Genomic DNA, 22,718 nt, shown 5'->3' with positions numbered 1-22,718 from the left:
TAGTATATATTAAATAATGTATTTTAAAATAATAATAATAAAATATTAAAAAAGTGAAATATAGAGTGTGGAAATAAAAAAGGTTTGAAGTGTCCATTCTCTATTTTACTCTCCAATCATTGAGAAATGAGAGTAAAACAGAGGTGGGTTGAAGATGGTCTTAGTCGATTTTTTTTTTGTTTAGTGAAACAAACAAAGCAATTTAAAAACAAAATTTGTAAATTTATATATGAAGAATACTAGTAAATATGCATGATTTTTTCTTGGATTTCAAGGGAAGTTGTTCATAAATCCATAATATAAAGTTAATTTACATTGTTTATGTAATAATAGTGATTACGTCTAATTCTATTTTCGATTTGAAAATAGTATAATTATGTGTAATAATATTTGTTATTGGTATATATTTGCTTACCACTTATATTTTTTTGGTATAAACAGATAGGAACACAAGAAAATTCATCACTATTTGACTAAATGCAAAAGAGAAGATCTGAATAAAAGATACTACCTACAATTTTTTCAAAATTGACTTGCTATTAGATTACACTTGTAAAACGTGTGGTCCAACAATAGAGAAATGGTAATCTTTTTCCATAGAAACTTCATATAACAAAATGTCAAAAGAAAAGTATAGTCAATATTGTCAAATATTAAATAAAAGGAGGAAAATTAGAAAAACAAAACAATAACAAAGACACGTCCTCTTAAAAATCAATTTTAAAAAAGTCAAATTAGACGGGATCTTAGATATTCAAATCTCATGTAAAATCACTCTCAGGAATGAAACATGATAACTAATATCAACTCAATATTTTGAAATTAATATTTAGTTATTCAAAACATATATAAAATAACTCTCGGGAAATGAAACATGATAATTAATATAAAATGGAGAAAATTCATAGATACTCCTCTATTTAAATATATGTGACATATTTTTCTTTAATTTTTAAAAAGTGACATATCTTAATATTTAATAACGACAAAACTTTAAAAAGGAAAATATTGAAAACATACTTCATTCACTTGACTATCTGAAACTAAATACACTCCTAATATTGTGACATATCGAGAGTGATCAGAGATGTATCTAAGTTTAGTTAGTCAAGTAGAAAAGTATTTTTAAGACGGTTAATAGTTTAGACACAAACTAATAATATACATTAAATTTAATGGTGTTGTTGATACTTCTCCTTAAAATAAATAATAAATATTTATAAATCATATTACAATAATAAACTTTTCTTTTATATTAAATCAAATACAATCACATGAATTAAAACGAACGAGAAAACGGATATCAGATATCATGTGCATGGTACACCTCTTACATAATATTTTAAAAACAGAAAAATCAAAATGGTGGGATCCACTGTGCACTGAATCCAGCCTTTGCCTTCTCAAAGAGTCATTTTCATAAACAAAGTCTCAAAGATTTGTAAAATCAAAGAAAATCAACATAGAAAATCCTTAAGATTCTGATTTGATATCTTCATTCGTATCTCTCTTTCTCTTCTGTCAAATATTTTCCGTATCTTCTCGAAATCAACATCACATCCCCCATATATATATAATTCACTTCACAAACTCACAAATTCATAAAAACAAATACAAATTCATAAAAAGAAATTCTTCTTACAATCAAACAATGGATACTCAATTTCATGTTTTAGCTGTTGATGACAGTATTATTGATAGAAAACTCATTGAAAGACTTCTCAAAACTTCATCTTATCAAGGTAATTAAGTGAATTCAAAATTCTTTTTTCAACGAAAATCATCTGTTTTTTTTTTTCTAATATGTTTATTTTTTAATTAACAGTTACTGTTGTTGATTCTGGAAGTAAAGCTTTGGAGTTGCTTGAAGTAAGAGAAACGGGAGTGAATTTGATAATTACAGATTATAGTATGCCGGAAATGACTGGTTATGATTTATTGAGGAAAGTTAAAGGATCATCTTATTTGAAGGATATTCCAGTTATAATTATGTCATCGGAAAATGTTCCATCAAGGATTAATAGATGTTTAGAAGAAGGAGCTGAAGAGTTTTTTCTGAAGCCAGTTCAACAATCAGATGTTAACAGAATTAAGCCTCATTTAATGAGGGAGAAACCTAATTCTCTAAAGAGAAAAGCTATGGTTGAATGCATTTCACCTGACAGAACCAGAAAATACAGCAGCAACAACAACAACAGTTTATGTAGCATCTTTTTGCAGAACATTTGTGAGTGAAGGGGAAATTGTTTCAGAGAAACATATTCAGTGTAATCTCTCGCTCGCAATTGAGATCTCAGATCTGAGATCTAAGAAGGGCTGGGCAGATCCAGATCGAGGTGTTTATATCAAACAGACGAATTTAAAAGAATTATCGAAGAATTATAGAAAAAAATTTGTTGAAGATGGATGGGAAGTGACTGGATTAACACTTTGTTTATATCAATCAAGCAGATCTGATCTGATTTGGGACTAATTTAGCCCTAATTATATATATACAATTATACATAGGACTTAGGAGTAGTACATAATTTCCTTTTTGTTATTATACAGAATCTAATTGAAATTCATTAACCATGTTTACCTTTTGTATATCCAATTTTATGCAATTTAAATGACTTATTCCAATTTTATTGTCCTTTAGTAGAAAATAAAATTATAAAATTGAATGATTATTTACTATAATCACAAAATCGAATTGGAAATTTGGAATCATAAAAGTAGGTATAGGTCACCCAAGGAATTGAATTCTAAAGTCAACATCAAGAGGGCAGCTACAAGATAATTTATTTATTTATTTATTTTAAAAAACTATAGTCTAGAAATATTTTATTTAGAGGGAATAATCATAACCAAACAGTCTAACATGTATAATAGCTGTCAAAGGTAATTATTAGAATTAGGAAACAATAACAATTATGTTCATAAATCATAGAATTGATTTGCTGGACTTGTTGGTTCACCAAAAAAAAAAAATTAAATCAAGGCAGACACCTATTAGTTTTTTTTCTTCTTCCAAAAATCCATTTAAAGTTTGTATTAATTTTAGGTATTTGTTGAATGAATTTAGAACTAACCGCAACATTCAGCATCACGAACTAGAAACCAAACAAAAATTAATTTCACCCCGATGTATTTTGAAACAATTTTTTATGGATCACATTTAAATACAAAATATAATTCGTAACAAATTGTTTTTTATGGTGTTAATTTACCTACTAAAATATTACTTAGTTCTATCCAATATCTCAAAATCACTACTCCATTTTGACTATTAAATTGCACGTTAAAATTAACAGTAATTTAGACTTTCCTGATCTAAATTCTAAAGTTAGTGTGGAGCTTAAATTCAGATATTAGACATGTATGACTAAGTGGCTAAAATTTAAAACTTTATAAAATTCAGATATTTTTTGTCAAAAATGGTTATTTGTGCACTCAGCCATTTAGTTTTCTCTTTAATTGGGCCTTCAGCAATTTCTGGGCTTGATTTTACCGGTTTAGGCCCAAATATTGAAGTAGGCCACAAGCAATTAATTTATCTTTTTAACCTAAATAATTGGAAAAATTACATAATCAGACATGTACATGGGGTACCATATACAAGCTCAAGATGAAGGAAAATAAAATAAAATTTGTTACATATCCCTAATACATATAAATTTATTTAAATAAAATATAATTAGAATAAATTACACGTAATTTTGATATCATATAAAAATAATAATTTCACGGCTGCTATCTTCCATGGCGGATCTATCATGGGATTAAGAGCTGAACACGTGAATTTGTTCATGATTTTCCAAGGGCCCGTTTGGATATTATCATCCACCCCTCTAACTTTGTCAAGTTAAACAAACAAACAAATGTTCTTCACAAAAAATTGACTATTTTTGCTAGTAAGAGGCTTGTTTAAATTTATTTTTTATTAAATGATAATATTTTTTTTTATTTATTGCTACACTTGATTCTCCGACCTCCATGGTATAGATGATTTAAGGAAGAAAATTTTAATAGTTCAACGAAAGACTCAAAATAGTTTTCTACCTGACTCAAAGTGATCTTTGAGTTTTCATATGGAACATTAATAGTCCCTCATATTTTTAATATCGGTGCATTTTTGGTCTATTCCCTAATTTTTTTTCTATTTTTTAGTATTATTGTTGTCCAAAATTTTTAAATAAGAAATGTTCAATCGTCTTATATATATATATATAAAATAAAAATAATAACCCTATCTGAGAGAAGGTGATAAGAAAAACACTTTGTTGTGTTCACTAGAAATATTACTGCAACTAAATTAAAAATATCTTAACAAATGACTTTGCAAGAAAAAAGATATTGTACAACACGCGAAATTATCGTGATAAACCTCTTGACTTTATCTGTAATATAATTTTTACTAAATAAAACACATGATAAACCTCTTGACTTTATCTGTAATATAATTTTTACTAAATAAAACACAGGTTTTTTCTTCTCCCATTCTTTTATATGGAGTTGTTATTTCTACTAAATATATAAAATTCAATTGAACATCCCATACATGAGTTATGGATAAAATCAATGCTAAAAGATAGATAAAATTTTAAAGTAAGACTAAAAATATATAAAAAAATTATTAATGGTTTATATGAAAACTCAAGAGTCACTTTGAACTTTAACGGATACTATTAATAGTTGAGATGATTTACTAATGGTTCGATTCTATAAAGGGAATACTCCAATGATTCAATAATCCAAACGAGGCACAATTATTGTTGTCGCTCTTCGTTCGACAAATGGCACACTATTTCTTGTACGTATGAATCAACCCTTCACTTTATACTGTCACTTCTCACTCTCCTTCTTCACCATTATTGTCTTTAACTCTGATTTCTCAGGCGACCCATCTCTGATTTCCACTTTCTTTATCTTCATTCGCCGGCGTATAAGTTAAACAGTAGAGGAATTTTAAAACAAAGATATAGAATGATGTCCCTTTCTCTTTCTCTTTCTTATCCTATACATCGTTTTGCTTCCTACAATAAACAACTATGCGCTTTGAGATCTCCTCAATCTCATCACACTAGGATTTCTCAGCACAAATTGCAGCAAAGCTCTAGTTTTCTTGGATATAACCCTCTCAGGTTTGTTGTTTGATTGATTTGGATATATGAACCTCATTTCAAATTTGGTCTATCAAAATCCCATTTTTGCACGTGTTTTGGGGCGTATTTCCCTAATTTTTTTATCTTATCCTCATGGGGTTTTGATTGTTTCTTTTACAGAGTTTCAATTGATGTAAGTGGAGAGATGAATATGAAGAGACGTGGAGGAGTGGTTTGTTCTGCTGCTGCTCTTACTCCTAGAAATCTACAGTGGGTCTGTACTATTTCCTCTGTGTAAGTCTCCCTTACTCATTCGCGCGCTTACAGGAGTTGGTGCTAAGTTTGCTGGTAAAATGGGACATCTAAAGAATTGATTTTTCATTTTCATTTTGACCATGTGAAATTAGAAGTGGTATAAATCTAGTATTGACTCTCAATAACGTCGTATGAATCTTTTTTAGTACTTTTTTTTTTTTGGAATATGATGGGAGTGTCTTCGGTGAAAGGCAAAATTTGGGAAGCAAAGTTGAGATAGTTTGGGCTCGTGATGAATAGATGCAGGGATAGCAAGTGCGGATGTGTGAGCGGTTGTCTGGATTGATCTGTGAGAGGTAGAAGTAGACCAACAAAGTATTGGAGAGAGATGATTAGATACGACATGACATAGTTGGAGTTCACCGAGGACATGATCTTAGATAGTAAGGTGTGGACGACACGGATTAGGGTAGAATGGTAGTAGGTAGGAGTGTATGGACTTATTGTCCATACTACTCGTCGTAGTATTACTCCTGTTTCTTGTTCTTCAATTTCTGTTATTATATGTTGTTCCGTGTAGTTTGATTATAACATTATTTTGTTGTAGTATTGTTCTGCTACAACCTGTGTTATATTACTGTCTGTTGTTCCTTTTATTTCCATTACTTCTTTTTTTTCTAGACTGTTTTTATCTTGACACCGGGTCTATTGGAAACAATCGCTCTACCTCTGAGGTAGAGATTAGGTCTGGTTACGCTCTACCCTCCACTAAAATTTGTGTGACTACACTAGGTATGTTGTTGTTGAGACGTTGAGTGGAACTCTAAGTTCACTTAGGAAAATACCTTATTAGAGTTCCAGCACCAAGGAGAACCTTGTAGACAAAATAAATATACAAATTTTAACCCATATTTTAAAGTTGTAGGGAGCATATGAAGTCCACCAAAGCATTAACATTATTCAAACTACACCAAACATCAAGATGCATAATGTGATTAACAAGAGAAACTCCCTCAAAACACCTCCAGTTCCTTTCCCTCAATAAGGGCCAATATAATCCATTATGGAATGTAACAAACCTTTCGCAGAGAGTTCTGTGGCTCTCTTCCTGTTAACTACAATATGTATCTCTAAAGAATTCGGCATTACCATTGATCCCAGGTAAATTTACAAAACATATTCTGTATGTCAGTACTCATCTCTGAGTGTAGGAAAAGGAGATTCTGTCCTACATATCCTTCTCTCACAGTTGTTACCTATTTTTCAAATCCGTTTCCCTCTTCTCAGGTGTGATACATGCTTCATTTGTGCTGTACAAAATACTTCTAGAGGAACCTTATGTTTTCAAATTAGTTGTCAAGACTCTTTCCTCTGGTTTATATATAGTAACACCCGTATAGAATAAACCCCTTTTGTGTGTCACTTACTCTTCCTTTTCAATTATCCTGTTTTCTTAGTTCAGTTGTCAGCAACAAGTTAGCCTCTCCAATTTCCAGTCTTGACTCTCCTATTGATGTTATCTCCACCTATTATTTTCTAGACAATAGGTAATTGTGCATTAGATCGTGATTTGAAACTGGATAAGTTATGACATACCTGTAATTCCTACCAAAATTTGATCTTCACACCATTTCCCAATTCAACTTAAACATGTTGCCTCTGGATTCTTCTCACTGGTTTCTAATATGCACTGATGATCATGTAGATAATATTTCCATCCATATGATTTTAGTTCTATTTGGTCTCCTTTAGCCCCTTCAATAATCTCATGATGACACATGTTGACCTGTGCAGGATGTGGCCAAACCATCTCATTTGACTTTCTCCCATTTTATCCTCGAGTTCAACTTGGACTTCCAAAGTTTCCAGATTACTTGATGATTAAGGGTCACTTACAGGCTAATGTACAAGCTTGATCGTAAAGAGCTAAGGTGTATAAGGAAAACAGTTTGCTGGTAGCACCACTCGTTAGAATTTAGAAGCATCAACCAGGAGAGAGCATTGGCCCTTGCCATTGACACATTAGCTTTGTGTGCTTCACACTCTATCGTTAAGGCTTGAGTTAACCCAACACTGTACAGATAGAAAAGATAAAAAGAGAGGGACATGTGCAGAAGTCTTTCTTTATAGATTGTACACTTGTTCCTGTCACGTAACATTAGTCAATAATATTTTTAGAGATTTACTGTTTGCTTTCTCTTTTTTCTCGAGTATGACTGCACATTAATTTCTTTGGTACAAGTGTATTGAATCTTAGAAGATTCAAAGTCAGTGCCCCTTGTTTTATAAGTCTTGTATAATTTCCGGCGAATAAACTATCTTTTTTTCTTTTAAAGTAAACCTTGTTCTGCATGCTGTGCCATGATTTGTATACTGCAATCTGACAGTCAAATGGTTATTTTTAGGGTTCTCATGCTTGCGAAGGGCACTGCTATTCACAAGTCTTTTCTTGTTCCTTTATTTGCTTTACAAGCTCCTACTGCAGTTGTCTCGTGGATCCAGTAAGTTTATTAGCATCTGTTAAGTAGCTTGTGCTTACTTCATTAAGCTGAATGTTTTGCAGTACAGCAAACTGACGAGAAATAACTTTCAGGGGTGAATATGGCATTTGGTCAGCATTTTTGGCACTTCTTGTTCGTCTCTTCTTCTCCTTTCCTGGTTGGTTCCTTTATCATGTCTATGGTTTAAACCTCAAATCTTGAAATTGACAACCTTGTCTTTTGCTTCTGTATTTTGTATGTTGTTGGATAGCATTATGTATTTTGTATGTTGTTGGATAGCATTATCCACCCAATATTCCCTCGGGAAGCAGGCTATTAAATTGTACCCAATATTTTCCTGGTTCTATTTTAAGGTGAAAATCTCAGCCCATTTCTGGGTAGGAAGTAAGAGAATATGCCCAACTTTTGTATGTTTACAACCCTTAGTGAGTTTAACATTCTAAAGTCATAATAGGAAGCAGAATATGTATTCATGCTGCTTAGCAGAAGATTGTGAATGGACATTGAAACTTGAAAGTTTGACCCTGTTCTATGTTATCAAAAGATGATAAGGAGATCATTTTCTAAGGTTGTTGTCAAGATTTTAGCTACTCATTTTCTTTGGACGCTGTTATGTTTGCTACTACATTCAATCATTTAGATGATTGTCTTTGAAATATCTGACTGCGGTCTTGATCATTTGTAGGTGAACTTGAATTGCCATTTATAGCATTATTGATGGTAATTGTGGCTCCTTATCAAGTTGCAAATCTAAGGTTGGTATATCCTTCTCTATAAATGTCACTTGGTCTGATAGAGTAGAGTTATATCTGGTTAGTATTGTTCTTGGCAGGGGGACAAAGGAAGGTGTCATTCTTTCCTTGGCTATAGCAGCTTATCTGGGTTTCCAGCATTTCACACGTGCTGGCAGCTTGCAGAAGGCGTTTGATCAAGGTTCAATTATTGCCACCCTAGCCATCATTTGTATTCTTGCTGTGCCATGCTTGCTCTTGATTTGATGTTAAACTACAGCGATTTCTCAAAGGAGTCCTGTAAATTATTTGAGTCATTTGAGGGTTGGAGATCACACAAATAAATATCTTTCTTTTAATCCCTCGTGTAAATTTCTAGCTGTTTATCTAGTCAAGTTTGTGGGACAAATTAAGGTGAATGTATTTATGCAGGAATAAATAGGATAAACAAGCTTTCATTTATATCCTATTAATTTCTATACTTTGGGTAACATCTGGTGCTACTTATCTACGAAACAAAATTATTCTTATTTTGGGTTTTACCATTGATGTAAAGAAAGAAAAGGTTTTAATTTGGGCTATCGCATGGAAAGAGTTTGCAAAGTCCAGTGGTTCCTCCAAAAGATAAATAACCTTCTTCCAGATTCTACTTGAAATGTAAAAGTGTAAAAATTCACAGAGGAATTAAGTAGTAACTGCTTTTTGTATAAGCACAGGGTTGGCACCACTGCCTTGCAGTGCCTTGCAGGTCAGACCTGGACATATATTTGTACGTCCATATTTCTTGAAGAGTGAGTGGGGCTTGCAAAGCATGTTTGCTTGTCTGGTAGTCTTCACATTGTTACATTTTTTTTATTCCTAACACGTGTTAACATTCTTCTGGAGTAGTTCAAATATTCTTATTCAATTATGTTATCTCTCTAATGTTACTGTATAAAGAAAGAACACCGTCTTGCTCCTTTTATTTCTGATAATGTTAAGTAGTGACTGCTGTAAGGAAGAAAAAAGTGAAAGCATAACAAAAAAGAGGTCGAAGTTTCAAATGATTCTTCAAAGTTTAGTTGTGTTTTTGCAATTTATATAGTGAGCTACTGTGTTCTCCGTATCTTGGAATCGGCATGCCTCATATGTCATAGTTTGGAGGATAAATGGTCGATATTAATGGTCTCTCGTTGATGGGTCACTTCCCGGATTTTGTACATGACTCTTCATTGAAATTCCTAAAATGAGATATTGTGTCTAAAGTATTTATTCACTGCAGAAATATTTTAATAGAAATTGGCTACATTAAGATGTTCTTCACTACGTACTGACTTCCTACTTGGGCTAAAAGCCATAAACGGACGAAGTACAGCGAGTTTCATGTGTTGAATGCCATGAGATTTTCACATCTCATGATGATTCTGCTGTTTAGAAGCAATGGGAGTATGGAGACAACTAGTGTCTTCTTGCAATCCCTGTGAACAATATCTTGCGCACTCTGTTTAGAATTGAATTGCTGTAACTGCCACCAGGAAAGAGGCCATGGCGAAGAGAAATTGGAAGTTGCTTGATAAGTTGTCTGCTCCACTGGGGGTACCTGTTGGTTCTGCACCATAATCTGTTGGATCAGAACCAAAACCATTCGGGCCACCTGGGGTGTATGGATTTACGGGCGTCGTTGTGCTGCAATTCCAAGGAATCAGACAAACATCTTCACATTTCTGGGTTAGGAGATAATTTAAAACTCAAATAATTTCAGATGGTTTATACCTTGGAGTTGGAGGTGGCAGAGAAGGGGGTGGCAGGGTAGGGGGTGGCTGGGCAGGTGGTGTGGTAGGGGTTGATTTTGATGCTGCATAGTGACAGTTCCCAGAGCCTGCAGTAATGAAAAAAAATTAGAAGCTTTGCCAACTTTTCTGGATTAGCAGATTAAAGAACTCTACTTCTATGTGATGTTTAGCAGCTTTAGTGCTGCTGTCTTGCACTTACTTGGGTCAGTATAAGTAAGCTGTGCTGTTCCTCCAAAATCACAGCTTGTGGGAGCTGGATTTTTTTGGTAGTAGTCATTGAAAGCATAGGAAGCATGGTCTTTAATTGTGTTTGGTTCGTAGCAGCTTCCACCAGACTGGATAGTTGAACAATCTGCACCTCCAAAGCCACACGCATAGTCCAGTGCTACTTGCAGAGCAGTTGTTGAAGCAGTGGAGCTGGCTACACACCAAGCCCCCCCTGTAGATGGCCCTGGATTGTTGCTCGGGTTTGGGTTTGGGTTAGGGTTAGGATTAGGATTTGGGTTCGGGTTCGGGTTCGGGTTAGGATTAGGATTGGGGTTCGGGTTAGGATTCATGTATGGAGCAGGGTTCGTGATTGGCTGTGTGGTAGATGGTGGCGGTGGGCTATCCATTGTGGGGTCTGGATATGTTGTACCTGGGGTTGTTGGATTAATGATGGGAACATCTAGCTGGTCAGAATACATGGAAGGTGAAATCGCAATGTCCTCCTCTTGGAATGCTAGTTTCTTGCTTTTTCTGATGGCTTTTGTGGGATGCTTGTCTGCAATGCTTGTACCTGAAGTAAGTGTATACACTAGATATGTGTCAGTTTGTTCTGTCTTTGCTTTATTCTTTAGATTCTGCATGTTGAAAGAATTAGTAGTATATCACAAGGTTGTTTCATATTTGATTCCATATCTCATTCTTGAACCAAGAACTTGTTGTTCTTAGCAGTTTATTATCTTCAGAAAAATGGAGCTTCATAAGATTTACTTTTTATGTTTGAAATTTCTTGGAGAAAGGCAAACTCCTTTTGAGTAAGCTTTTCTAGTAAATATATATTGTCAAAACATGTAAAATGTCATTCAGTAGCCTGTATTTGTGCAAAAAATTGACTTATGAAATCATCAAAGTTATTTGTATGTCCATAATCCAAATTGAAACGCTTAACATGAAATTCAAAAAGCTACAACAGTGCATGCATGCAAAAGAACATTGGGATGGTAAAAAAGAAATGAATTCAAATGAGGTGCAAAGGAGCTGTACAAAATTAAATAGTTCATTCAATAAGTGTATATTCCTCTATTCAGCTCAACATAATCTCATGTATAAGTTAGCTCCCAAATTAGTTTGCTATCAATTGCAAACTTCAGTTTTGATATCGAAAACTTGCAAACCAACAGTAGCAACATATCGAAGTATCTATAGTCCAGGATCAAAAGCCAAGAAATGGTAGAAATATCTCTTAAAATTTACCATAGTTAAAGATTATGTATAACATTTCGAAACATTATAAAAGAAAAAAGGGCCACATAGTGATATTCACCTGAAAAAATCAAGAGGCAGAAGAGGAAACAGCAAGAAATCCTCATAGCTACTTGTTCAATAGATTTTCAACTCTTGTTGTTTTCTATGAGAGAGTTTGTTTCTGATGAGAATAATTGTAGTTTTCTCAAAGAAGAGAAGCGCTAGAAATGTAAGCTGTGAAGAGGAAGCAATCATTTGTTGATGCATGTAATGTATATATATATAATTTTATGATAAAGTTAAGGAGGGAACAGAATCATAGCTTTCTTGCATTACAGTACAGGTTTATTGAGTTTTAATTTAGAGGAATATAAGAAAACTTGAGAAATGAGGCATGAGGTAGCTAGAAACTGCAAGCAATTGGAGGTGCCTAAATAGCAAAAGGTTGTTGCCTCAATAAGGCAAAAGCCAACAAAAGCTAATCTAGTTTTGGATGAAAATCTAAAGATGTATGTTTCAACACCACTCTATGTTTTTCTTATAACCGTGGTGTACGAGTCAGCTAACACACACCTCGACTAATCCCACCGATTTGAAATTGTAACATCATAACCTCAAATACACTTCATTAACCACTTAGGTGTAGAACACCACTATGTAGTTACTAGATTGTGTAATTACTATCACAATAGTAAATTCCATACAACATAGTTTTTGGTTATACAAGTGGTAATTACATAATTAGATATTTTTTAAAAATATTACACAACAATATGGTGGTAGAGTTTGTTACAATTTTCTTCCCTTTTTTTTCTGTCTACCTTTTCACTGTTATACAATACCTGGAGAGGTAAAGTTAGGAGGAGAAGGGAAAATGACAGGTTTTTGTAGTTTGGTATTGCTTTACATTTTATGCTCTGAGGGTAAAAAGTTATGGGATATCTTGCCAAATTTTCCTTTGCTTGTTGAATATTTGACAATCTTATGAAGTGTAAAGATTCAAACAGTCTAAAGAAAAGCCTATAGAAAACTACTACTATGAGACAATGCTTACCTTTTCATCTTTTTTATTGTATTAATATTGCATTTTGATACCATACTTCATATTGGCAGCCTAATCAAGATTTCTACTGCATAGTAGAGTCATGTCTACACTTTACATTTTATATCATCAAAAAGGAAAAATTAAGGTAACTTCAACTTTACCTTTTCTGGTCCCTGTCCCTTTCCTCAGGTGTTAACAAACTTTTGAGGTTCAATCTTAGCCCCAAAAATAATCCTTGGCCTTGAGATGAACTTTTTTCGAATGCTACGTAAAATTTTGGAGACACAACTCAGCTGGCAAAGGAACTGATTGTGGTATTGTCTTTTTACCGAAAAGTAACAGTGGTCTGGGTGACACTTAGAAGTGACTATTATGAGAATTTGTGCAACCAGATGTTCATACAGAAGTACATCTTATTAGGGAACATCAAAATGAGGCGCAAATTGATTTACATTTACTCAAAATGTGTGTACAATATGAACTGTTGGTTGTATCAGGTAAATTGCTAGTTATTTATGTCCAAAACTTGTGCTACTATCATCCATAGGCACCTGCTATCAGTAAAATAAATACAATGACACAACTCAGCTGGTTCTGGCCTACTAATTTTATCATCCAATGGCCAGTTCTGCATCTTGATAGATTAAAGTTGCTGATATCGATCTGATTTGTTCTTCAAGAGGATGTCTAGGCAATAGAAGAGTATGCATTACGTACTTTGTTTCTTCCTGGTGATGCTCAGGCTAAGGGTGAAGCTAAGCGACTGTGAAGGTTAACATCTGTTAATATCATATCAAACTGAGTGTTGCACGACCGAAGGACTACCCCAAGTTATTCATCTGTCATGATGATGAATCGGAATGACACTGAAAGGAAAACGAGCGAGCTGTATGTGGCAGAAAGAGCCATGATAAGAAACCACAAGTTAATAAAGAAACAAGAAGAAGAAAATAGAAACCCTTACCTTATCCATCTTGTTGTTTGTGGCACTTTGACAAACGATTGTTGACTTCATTCCAAGCTGCAAATATTATATAGTTTTATATTCAGAGAAACAGAATGCTGTTGACACATGTAATGATGTGAATAGGAGCATCTTACCAGGAAAATTCCTGAAATCTGGTTCAACTCCATTGCCATTAATATCCATGTGATTTGGTGTGACATACTTCCCAATTGTTACAACCACGCCCGACCCATCGGGCAGCTCAAATACAGACTGAATCAGCCCCTGAAATGATGTTAAGAATACAGTGATGTTGTCCCTCAGAAAGAAGACCAGCAAACCTACCATTCCATACACCAAAATTTTCTAGCAACCAAGTACCAATATAAAGATTTAGTAGGCTTCAGATCAATTTTCAAGCTACTCCAACTTCACAGAGAAAGGCCATATACAGCCAACTGCATGGAACTAATCCCAACAACTAAAACAACAGAATTCAAAATAACTGATTACAAAGTATGTATCTTTGAAGTTTGAAATAGACCCCCTTTGGATCTAGTTACCCAAAGAATAGTGTTTCTTCCTACACTTCCCCTTGATCTGTGTAATCGTATGCATCTCCGCACAACTCAACACTACTCAAAAATAGCTACTGCAATGGTTGTAGCAATTGCTAGGAACACGTGTTTAGAAATAAAGTAGTCTTAAAGGAGCTGCAACAGAAATGCTGCAGATCGGGAACACGAAGGAGTTGAGAGCTCCTACTCAGCCACTCCTCTGTTCTTAAGTGTGCCCCTCTTCGGAACAAATGAATACTTTAATCATTACTAATGCTAACCGTTTTCCCTTTGACTGCTAATTACACTGGCCATAATAGAGGTTTATTAGTCCTCGCAACAACAAATAGTTGTAGTAGATTAGTTAAGGATTCAATTAGATCCCCTATACATAAGCAGGACTACAGCACTAGGAAACCATCAAGAAGATAAATTTTTAGGTTGGTAGTTAGGGAAAGATTTCAACTGCTAGACATAATTAATTCTGTTCAGAGAAATCAGGAAGCATTGATTATTTCTTTGAAACAAATGATTTGATTACTTTTTCTCCAAAATGAATAAATTGGCAATATCTAGCAATCATAATTTGCCTCTGGGCATGAAGTCGATGTGAAAAGAGATGACTTAATTAGGGGCATAGTTAGCTCAGTCTAGACAAATAGCTTTTATCTTCATCTTGGTCGCATAAAAAATCATAACCAGCGGAATATGCCACAGTTGATTATGAAATCTAGAGGTTGCAAAGTGGGTATGTGGGTCTTAAATGGGTTGCACGAAAGGTCGTCATAGCCTCATGTGCATTAGTTGTTCAACTATTATTTTTGGCCTCGGACAAATTCCCAAGTCCCATGCATATTCAATGTATTCTTCCGTGCTATTTTGTCAATGATAAAGAATTAACAAAAGTGAGTTTATATCAAGATTTTGTAACGGTTTGAGGACTGGCAAATGAAATAAAATAATGCAAAAGCAGAAAGTAGGTTAAGAAAAGAGTGATGGTAAAGATTCACATCCAATCAGATCATCAGAATACGAGTGTACACTGCACAGCATTTTGAATTTTTGATCATGGTAATGAAACATCAAGAAATTTCTTTAGTTCTACCTATGCATGTAGATGATTGTAAACACTTTCTGGGGGAAATAAAGCAGCCCCACATAGCTGGATATGCTATATCTAGTATACTGCTAACAATTTAGGACTGAGGAGTAGTAGATAAATATAGTTTACCGTTGAGACATTGAGAAAAGTTGCTTTACAATTTATAGAGATGTGCATAATACCAACCAGTATGCCAATAAAGAAGTTCAAATATTGAAAAGAGAAACCAAAGTAACTAGAAATTCAGACCTTGCCATATGTCTTGTCTCCCACAAGAACAGCTCTGCAATTGTCGTGAAGTGCTGTTGCAACCTGAAATGAAATTCATGAATTAGACAAAAATATTTCAGCCCTTCAAGAACTGGTATGGCAATGTAGTATTAGTAGCTCACAATTTCACTAGCACTTGCAGTACTTTTGTTAACCAAAACCTGCATTGGAAGTTACTAAATCCATCAGAGTGGTAAGACAAATAGTAACTTTTGAGAACTAGAAGAGAAAAGAACATCTTCATGAACTTGCAACAACAACCAGAGCCTCTCTATGATTCTACAGTCAAGAAACAGTAAGCTCGAAATCAATTTGTTTGATCTTATATCAGGTGTTTATTTCATTTATCCATTGCTATAGCAACTTCAGCCAATTTAAGGAATCTACTCTTTTAAGTTTCAGCCATGAATTATCTTATGATTCTATAATCAGGAAACGTTAGCACAAACCACCAAAACGTTATATATGATTACCTGTTTATTTCATTTATCCATTGCTCTTACCAACCTCAACAAATTTAAGGCATCAAATATTAAAGTTTGTGACAGCTTCAAGAAAAGACTCAAGCTAATGCTGAAGCATGACATATAACAGCACTAAAAGTCAATATCTAACACTTCTTAGACTTGTACGGTAAAACTGCAAACTTTGAATATGTCAGTGGTCAATATACCTTAAAGAAATTGGGGCAAAATGTGGTTTAATTTAATGCAAAGCGAAATCAGAAACAAACTTTGACTTACATCTACAATCCACTTGACCTTAAAAGTACAAGGGTTTTTGCTCAAAGAAGTCTGCTTCATTTTGACAGAGGAAATTTCCGAATTTCTCATTTAGAATGAAACTAATGGAATTGTTCATTCAAAAAAAAAAAAGAAGGAAAAATGTAATTTGAAGAAAGCTTTGATGGATTCTTCTATTTCACAAGTGATATCACCAAATGGCTTGTAACAATGACAAGAAAAATATGCAATTGAAAGAAAATATTGAAGAATTCTGCTGTTTTAGAGTTGACATCTGAGATGTGGACTCGTATATGCCTTACAATTACTGGAGCTGTAATAAGAGGTGGAGCTTCTGCAACAATATTCCTTGTATTCTGTGGATCCCTTCCAACAGTGTAAATCACCTGCCAATATATATATTTCAGAAGAAAAGCTTCTTACTGAACAGTAAGCATTTAAGGCTAATAATCAAGCATAACCAAATCACAGAATAGCTAATGCTCCATATAGAAGATGAGAAATATGACTACCGTGTCTCCTTCATTCAGAAAGAGTTTTGCGATTTCAATGCCAGCCTGAAAGGCAAAAATTCACCGCTTGTTAAACAAGTAACTTGTCAAGCTCGACCAAATCAAAGAAGGGATAAAGTAAAACCTGCACTAGTCCACCAAGGTTATCTCGGAGATCAAGAACAAAAGATGAGGCACCCATGCCTTCGAGTCGCTTAATTGCTGCAGAAAGTTTTGACAATCTCAGAAACAGACTACACACAGAAAGCTTATACACATTAGGTTGCTGAAACTGAAAGAGTTCAGACCATGTCTCAGGTGTAAAATCTCTGGAATGGCAATACTTTTAGCAAATCAGACTATACATTTTAAATGCCAACACAAAAATTATCCAGAATACAATAATACACGATCTCTTGGCATTTCATTAGTTATTCAGGTCTTAATGAATGATATTATAACATGTAATGCAGTTCAACTGAAGATGTTATATCCCGATGGTTTGACGGTGTTGAGAGCCACAAAATGCAATTATAGTCATCATAGAGTGGTTCCAAGAGACATGCAAAACCTCTTAACCAGGCATCTATGTCTTAAATTTTGTGCTTCCACTTAATTTCTGCGGAGCTTGGTTCAGTTTATCTGACAGAGCCATTAGCTACATGAAACCCTCTAGTGAAATAAAACTGTATTTCATTTCATATTTTATATCTTCCAGTTAATGCTAACTTCTCGTGTCAGCATCTTCGCATTTGTCATCTCCCGTTATTTTAGAAAGAGTTGTCCTCATAATGTTACACTCTTACCACGAAAGTTTAGGTAAAAAGTAGCTTTAGTTTCTCTGTTGAAGTGCTTCAGTAAAGCACTTAAACTAGTTACATCTTTCAGTTATTTTATTCAACATATGGCTGCATATAGAATAGATACGTACCAGTAACCAAATCTTTTCTGGCCAACGCATTGAACTCCTTCAGGCGCACATAACCAACAGAAGTAGAGCCATTTTCAATCTGATCCAGCCGATAAAAAACCGGTGTCTTAGCAATAGATTGCCTCTCCACATCAATGGACTGGACAGGTCCACAATTTCCATGCTTAACCTGCAACCACATCATGAGAATCAGCATGAAGATGTCATTGAAAAATAGACCTATTGAGGTTCGGCAGTGTTCAGAAACACAACCATGATGTTCACAGATGTCCCATTTGGGCCTAGTAACAGTGAAGATGCTTCAAAGGAAGATTTACCCAGCACATCCACCCCATTCACAGATATCAGTTCATCTCCCTGCCACGAGTTCACATGAAAGATACATGTTAATTTTTCACTGAATGGTAAATCAAACTAGAATAGGGAAAACTGAAGTGAACCCAGATACTTTCAGTGGGGAGAGAAAATGTAAAGAAGTAGTATGTGCTAATGTTATACTCAATTGCAGCCAAAATAGCACATGTTCATGCAACAACAACATACCCAATGAATCCGTACCCTGTGAAGGTAGAGAGGTTGTTTCCGATAAACCCTCGTCTCAAGTAAGCATTTCAAAATAACACATCTTCATGCGGTCTACATATTTAGCTATGGAAAAATTCCATCACTTAAAATATATCATAAGCCATCAAGCAGTACAAGACACCTGCGAAACTAACAGGCAAGGCCCCAAGTATGTGTGGTGAGAAGGACTGGACACCTTGAGGGAAAATTATATTGAATCAGAGGCCATTAGTTTGCCAGTTTAAAGCTTATCTCTCCTTTTTCAATCGTATTCATAAATAACAAAGACAAATTCCCTACTGTTGGCATTATCAAGTAATCATGACTACAATAACCGAGATATTAAGCATTTCATCAACAGGGAAAAGAAAAGAACCACTGCATAAAGCTAAGCAAAATAAATAAGGGAAGTGCTTTTGTTAGTAAATGACTGTAAATGACATACCTGTCGTACACCGGCATTATGGGCAGGGCCATCCAATAGGAGCCCTAAAACCTTCAGTTTTGAACCTCCATTGCCATCTGGAACATCCCTGAGGTTAACTCCAATCCCAGTCATATCATATCTAGCCATCTTGGAGAACTTTCAATGACAAGCAGTACATTTCATGGAACAAGAACACTGGAAAGTTGGTAAGTAAGACGTTTATTTGAATTAAGGAAAAAGTTGGTAAGTAAGACGTTTATTTGAATTAAGGAAATGCAAGATACACTGAAAAAAGAAGGAATCAATAGAAATCATATATCTCATGACGTACGATACAATACCCATTCTTAACTGAAAGTAGAGAAGTACTATCGTCTCTACAACATATGGCTTCATCAATTTGTGTTTCATCCAATTAAATGGAAAGATGATAATGCAGGAGGATGAGATGAAAGATCCGTACAGATTCAGGACGGTTAATAATACATACATATATTGGAATCATAAAAAGAGAAATTGAGAACATAATGTAAAGAAGTAAAGGAACTTCAAATCACTAATGCTAACGAAGAAGCGTCGAACCTCTTCCAAACTTCCCTAGTACATTTATATCAACCTATAAACGAAAGAATACGTCCAAATTGCTTCACTCTTTGCAATGTTTAAACTCGGAAATAAAATTTCTAGTCCTATGTAACGAACCGAACCAAAAAAGATTTGTATTCCCATGTGGTAGACATCCTGTCTTCCTCTAAAAATTGTATGCTAATTTAAACATACATACCAAATTCAACAATACAGACGTAAATATTGATGTAAAGAGGACTTATTACCTGTTCAGGAGAAAGAAACCGTGTATAGGGGTCACCCAAGCTAGCCAACATACGCTTGATGATATCATGTGCTTTTGACCTTGTCTGAATTGATGAACTTAAGATGTCATCTTTCTTTTGCTGGTAATAACATAGAAAACGAAATATTTAGTCATGAATACTTCTAAGTTGATATCAATACAAAAGAATATGATAGGGAGAGCAATGATCTAGGTAGGATGAAGAGAAGGCAAGAACCCAGGGAGAAAAAAGATGTCAGCAGAGACATAAAAGGCTCAGATCTTTTCGAAAAGACATGATGTAGTGCTAGCAAAATGCTTCCACTGGTTCATTTATCACATTTTTATCCACATTAGACATGCTGAGCAACAAAATTAGAATTTTTTTCACCATGCGCTTTACTGCATCAGACTTGCTGAGCAGTTAGGTGAAAGACTTATATTCCGCCACTATTACTACATATCCTAGTTAAGTGCACTATCTACAGTAGAAAGAAACTAAAATCTCTTCAGTATTATAAAATATTTGACATTATATTCAGTCATCAATTTTCAAGAATCCGACTACTAATTAATCTCAATTCCAACAATGCATGATGTTTTCCTTGTTAAACTACACATCACGTTAAGTCCATGCCTCCAACAATTAGTTTGACATTTTCTACTTCAATGTTCTTAGAAATAATTTTTGTTATTCCTCCAAATCCAGAAAATCATATGGCTTTAATGATGATACGAATATTTTTGATGAAGTAGCTGATTTCATTCGAGGCATCCATTACAATGACCCTACAGTAAAGATAAGTAGCTAACACAATCCAAAAAGAATTCCTGTTATTTTACGAAATATACGTTTATTCCTGCCCCACCAACAGAGCTAATCAGCATTTTCAGGGAACATTTCAATATGGATCTTAACCTCCAGCCCCCACCAAATTGCTAAGAGCATCTCTTTTGCCATGTTGGATGAGAATTTTCCAGTAGAGATTTAAATCCATAAAAGGAATTCCAATATACATATAGAATGAAATTAAATATATTCTCCTAGTAATAGTATACTAAATATGCTCCAAGTATGTATTTTTACAAGCTAAGTAGATGATCTAAGCAAACCATCAAATTCAATACCCCTTAAGCTAAAAGAAGGAATAGTTCCATATTTAGAATGAAATAGAGCATATTCTCTGGCAGCAGAATACGAAACAATCAACCAGATATGAGATACCTCTCAATAATTGATATGCAAGAGAACCCTTCAGCTAAAAGGTAAAAAAAAGATTCTACACTTAGAACGAAATAGTGCATATTTTCAGCAAAATACCAAACAATAATTGATATGCAAGAGAACCCCTAGAGCTAAAAAGAAAAAAAGAAGCTACAATTAGAATGAAATAAATAGAGCATATTCTCTGGTAGCAAAATACCAAACAATCAATGAGATAGCTATCAAGAATTGATATGCAAAAGAACCCCTTTAGCTCAAAAAAGTTAAATTTTCTTGTTTTTTAAGAGAAAAACAACATCTTACAAGCCACGATTCAGGAGACCAAGAACGACGATCGCTGGTGTTAAGAAAGCTGTCATTGACAATCTGCCAAGCTTCTTCCACAATGTTTTCATTGCTCACCACTTTGGATACTTCAGTGTCTTTCTCATACACCTCCTCCCCCTCGTTCTCTCGGCAAATCACCTCCAAAGATGAGTTAGAAGATTGAAGTGAAGGGGATTCCAAAGCAATAGAAATAGGAGCAGAAACAAGAAGCCCCAAAGAAAGAACAAGTGAAACCCCAGTTGAGAGAAGTTGCTGAAGGGGTTCATGATGAGAGACGAAAGATGATTTTTTGGGAGAGATTGAAGCTTTAATTGGTGAAAAAGAGGTTAACAATGGTGGAGATGGTGAAGGTAAGGGGCTGTGGAGGAGCCTCATCTTGTATCTTTTCTTCCAACAAACTAATTTTAAGAATTAGATATTCCAATTCAAATTTCCAAGTATTAAAAGTTATTAATACACCACAGTTCTCTATTCGAGTTTAGATATGAACGAAATTTTTATTTTTAATGTTTTTTCAAAAAAAATTTAAAGCGTAACTAAAATTTAATCAAATTCAAATTTAAATAGAAAATAAAAAAACAAAAATACTTATATTACAAAACATATAAGAGAATAGAGAACATCAACATCATATTATTACTCCTTCCGTCCAAAATTGTTTGTTATATTACGCTTATCGAACGTTAATTTAACTAATTTTCAATGGTAAATTAGATCACATTAATTTGATATTTTAAACAAAAAAATTAAATATTCTAAAACTATATGAAAAGTACTAATAAATTATAATTTTTTGTCATATTAATATGATTTAAAAAAAATACATTTTAAAATGTTAATCAAAGTATAGTTTAACTTTAAAAATAAAATTGAGAATAAACAATATTGGACGGAGGGAGTATATGATAATCAAAGTAGGAAAATAACAAGTACTACTACATCCTAAACATGTTAAATTCAATTAGTGGTAGAGTAGTAAGTACTCACTCATTCTTAATCAAAACGTCTTAATTTTATTTCTCTCTATATAACTTTTTAATACGAATCTAAAATTAATCAAACTCTAATATGAATATCAAACACCAAACAAAAAAACAAAAGAAATATCATGTGCAGGTTTGTCCAAGTGCTTAACATTTTTGTATAGGCCCATTATATATGTTAGACACTAGTCAAAATTCAGAGCCCAAAATGGAAACTCTACTTTCTAGTGGGCCCACTGGCCCATTTACCCGACACGTCATCTTCTTTACCAAAAATTGGAAATTTGGGTTAACCAATCACTGACTTTTAATTTTTAAAAAACATTATGGATAAACATCTTTTTGGCAATTCGATTTCAATACTCTCACCACTAGGCGCGTGAATTACACGTAACGTAATTTAAAGGACTCAAAACCCTTAGTTGGGCCACTTAATATCACGTGCTTCTACAGAGCGTGAAGTATATTTTAGGGTATCCA

The 22,718-nt window shown here is 34.1% G+C and overlaps 4 protein-coding genes across 6 annotated transcripts; 2 read left to right on the top strand and 2 right to left on the bottom strand.

The window, feature by feature from the left end:
• The first annotated feature begins 1,374 nt into the window (after positions 1-1,374).
• On the top strand, positions 1,375-2,625 carry LOC101265701 (two-component response regulator ORR3-like). Its single transcript, XM_004232970.5, has 2 exons — positions 1,375-1,742; positions 1,826-2,625. Exons 1-2 carry the CDS (start codon positions 1,652-1,654, stop codon positions 2,233-2,235), a joined length of 501 nt encoding a protein of 166 aa, XP_004233018.1. The 5' UTR covers positions 1,375-1,651; the 3' UTR covers positions 2,236-2,625.
• Positions 2,626-4,754: 2,129 nt separating this feature from the next.
• Positions 4,755-9,036, top strand: COR413IM1 (cold-regulated 413 inner membrane protein 1, chloroplastic). The gene is made up of 6 exons (NM_001365032.1): positions 4,755-5,126; positions 5,268-5,381; positions 7,748-7,843; positions 7,936-8,000; positions 8,529-8,598; positions 8,676-9,036. The coding sequence occupies exons 1-6, from the start codon at positions 4,969-4,971 to the stop codon at positions 8,839-8,841; spliced, it is 669 nt and encodes a 222-aa protein (NP_001351961.1). The 5' UTR covers positions 4,755-4,968; the 3' UTR covers positions 8,842-9,036.
• A 771-nt stretch (positions 9,037-9,807) lies between these two features.
• Positions 9,808-12,046, bottom strand: LOC101259214 (PLASMODESMATA CALLOSE-BINDING PROTEIN 1-like). Of its 2 annotated transcripts, none has more exons than XM_004233818.5 (4): positions 11,875-12,046; positions 10,546-11,142; positions 10,327-10,432; positions 9,808-10,239 (listed from the first exon to the last, which is right to left on the bottom strand). In XM_004233818.5, the coding sequence occupies exons 1-4, from the start codon at positions 11,918-11,920 to the stop codon at positions 10,059-10,061; spliced, it is 930 nt and encodes a 309-aa protein (XP_004233866.2). In that variant the 5' UTR covers positions 11,921-12,046; the 3' UTR covers positions 9,808-10,058. The 2 variants fall into 2 exon arrangements, with proteins under 2 accessions (XP_004233866.2, XP_010316904.1); XM_010318602.4 differs by having other exon boundaries at positions 10,546-11,124.
• Positions 12,047-13,272: 1,226 nt separating this feature from the next.
• On the bottom strand, positions 13,273-22,352 carry LOC101255755 (carboxyl-terminal-processing peptidase 1, chloroplastic). Of its 2 annotated transcripts, none has more exons than XR_003245272.2 (13): positions 21,232-22,352; positions 19,705-19,824; positions 18,890-19,027; positions 18,133-18,237; positions 17,881-18,049; positions 17,095-17,171; positions 16,971-17,015; positions 16,756-16,844; positions 15,838-15,876; positions 15,695-15,757; positions 13,942-14,071; positions 13,805-13,861; positions 13,273-13,726 (listed from the first exon to the last, which is right to left on the bottom strand). XR_003245272.2 is itself a non-coding variant. In XM_010318603.4 (13 exons), the coding sequence occupies exons 1-12, from the start codon at positions 21,628-21,630 to the stop codon at positions 13,806-13,808; spliced, it is 1,425 nt and encodes a 474-aa protein (XP_010316905.1). In that variant the 5' UTR covers positions 21,631-22,352; the 3' UTR covers positions 13,273-13,726; position 13,805. The 2 variants fall into 2 exon arrangements, 1 of the variants encoding a protein (XP_010316905.1); XM_010318603.4 differs by having other exon boundaries at positions 16,761-16,844.
• Positions 22,353-22,718: the final 366 nt, after the last annotated feature.

The sequence above is a fragment of the Solanum lycopersicum genome, chromosome 2 (genome assembly GCF_036512215.1).
Source record: "Solanum lycopersicum chromosome 2, SLM_r2.1".
In the NCBI taxonomy this organism is placed as follows: domain Eukaryota; kingdom Viridiplantae; phylum Streptophyta; class Magnoliopsida; order Solanales; family Solanaceae; genus Solanum; species Solanum lycopersicum.
Note: the sequence above shows the minus strand (reverse complement) of the source record. Positions and strands in the feature narration are given on the sequence as shown.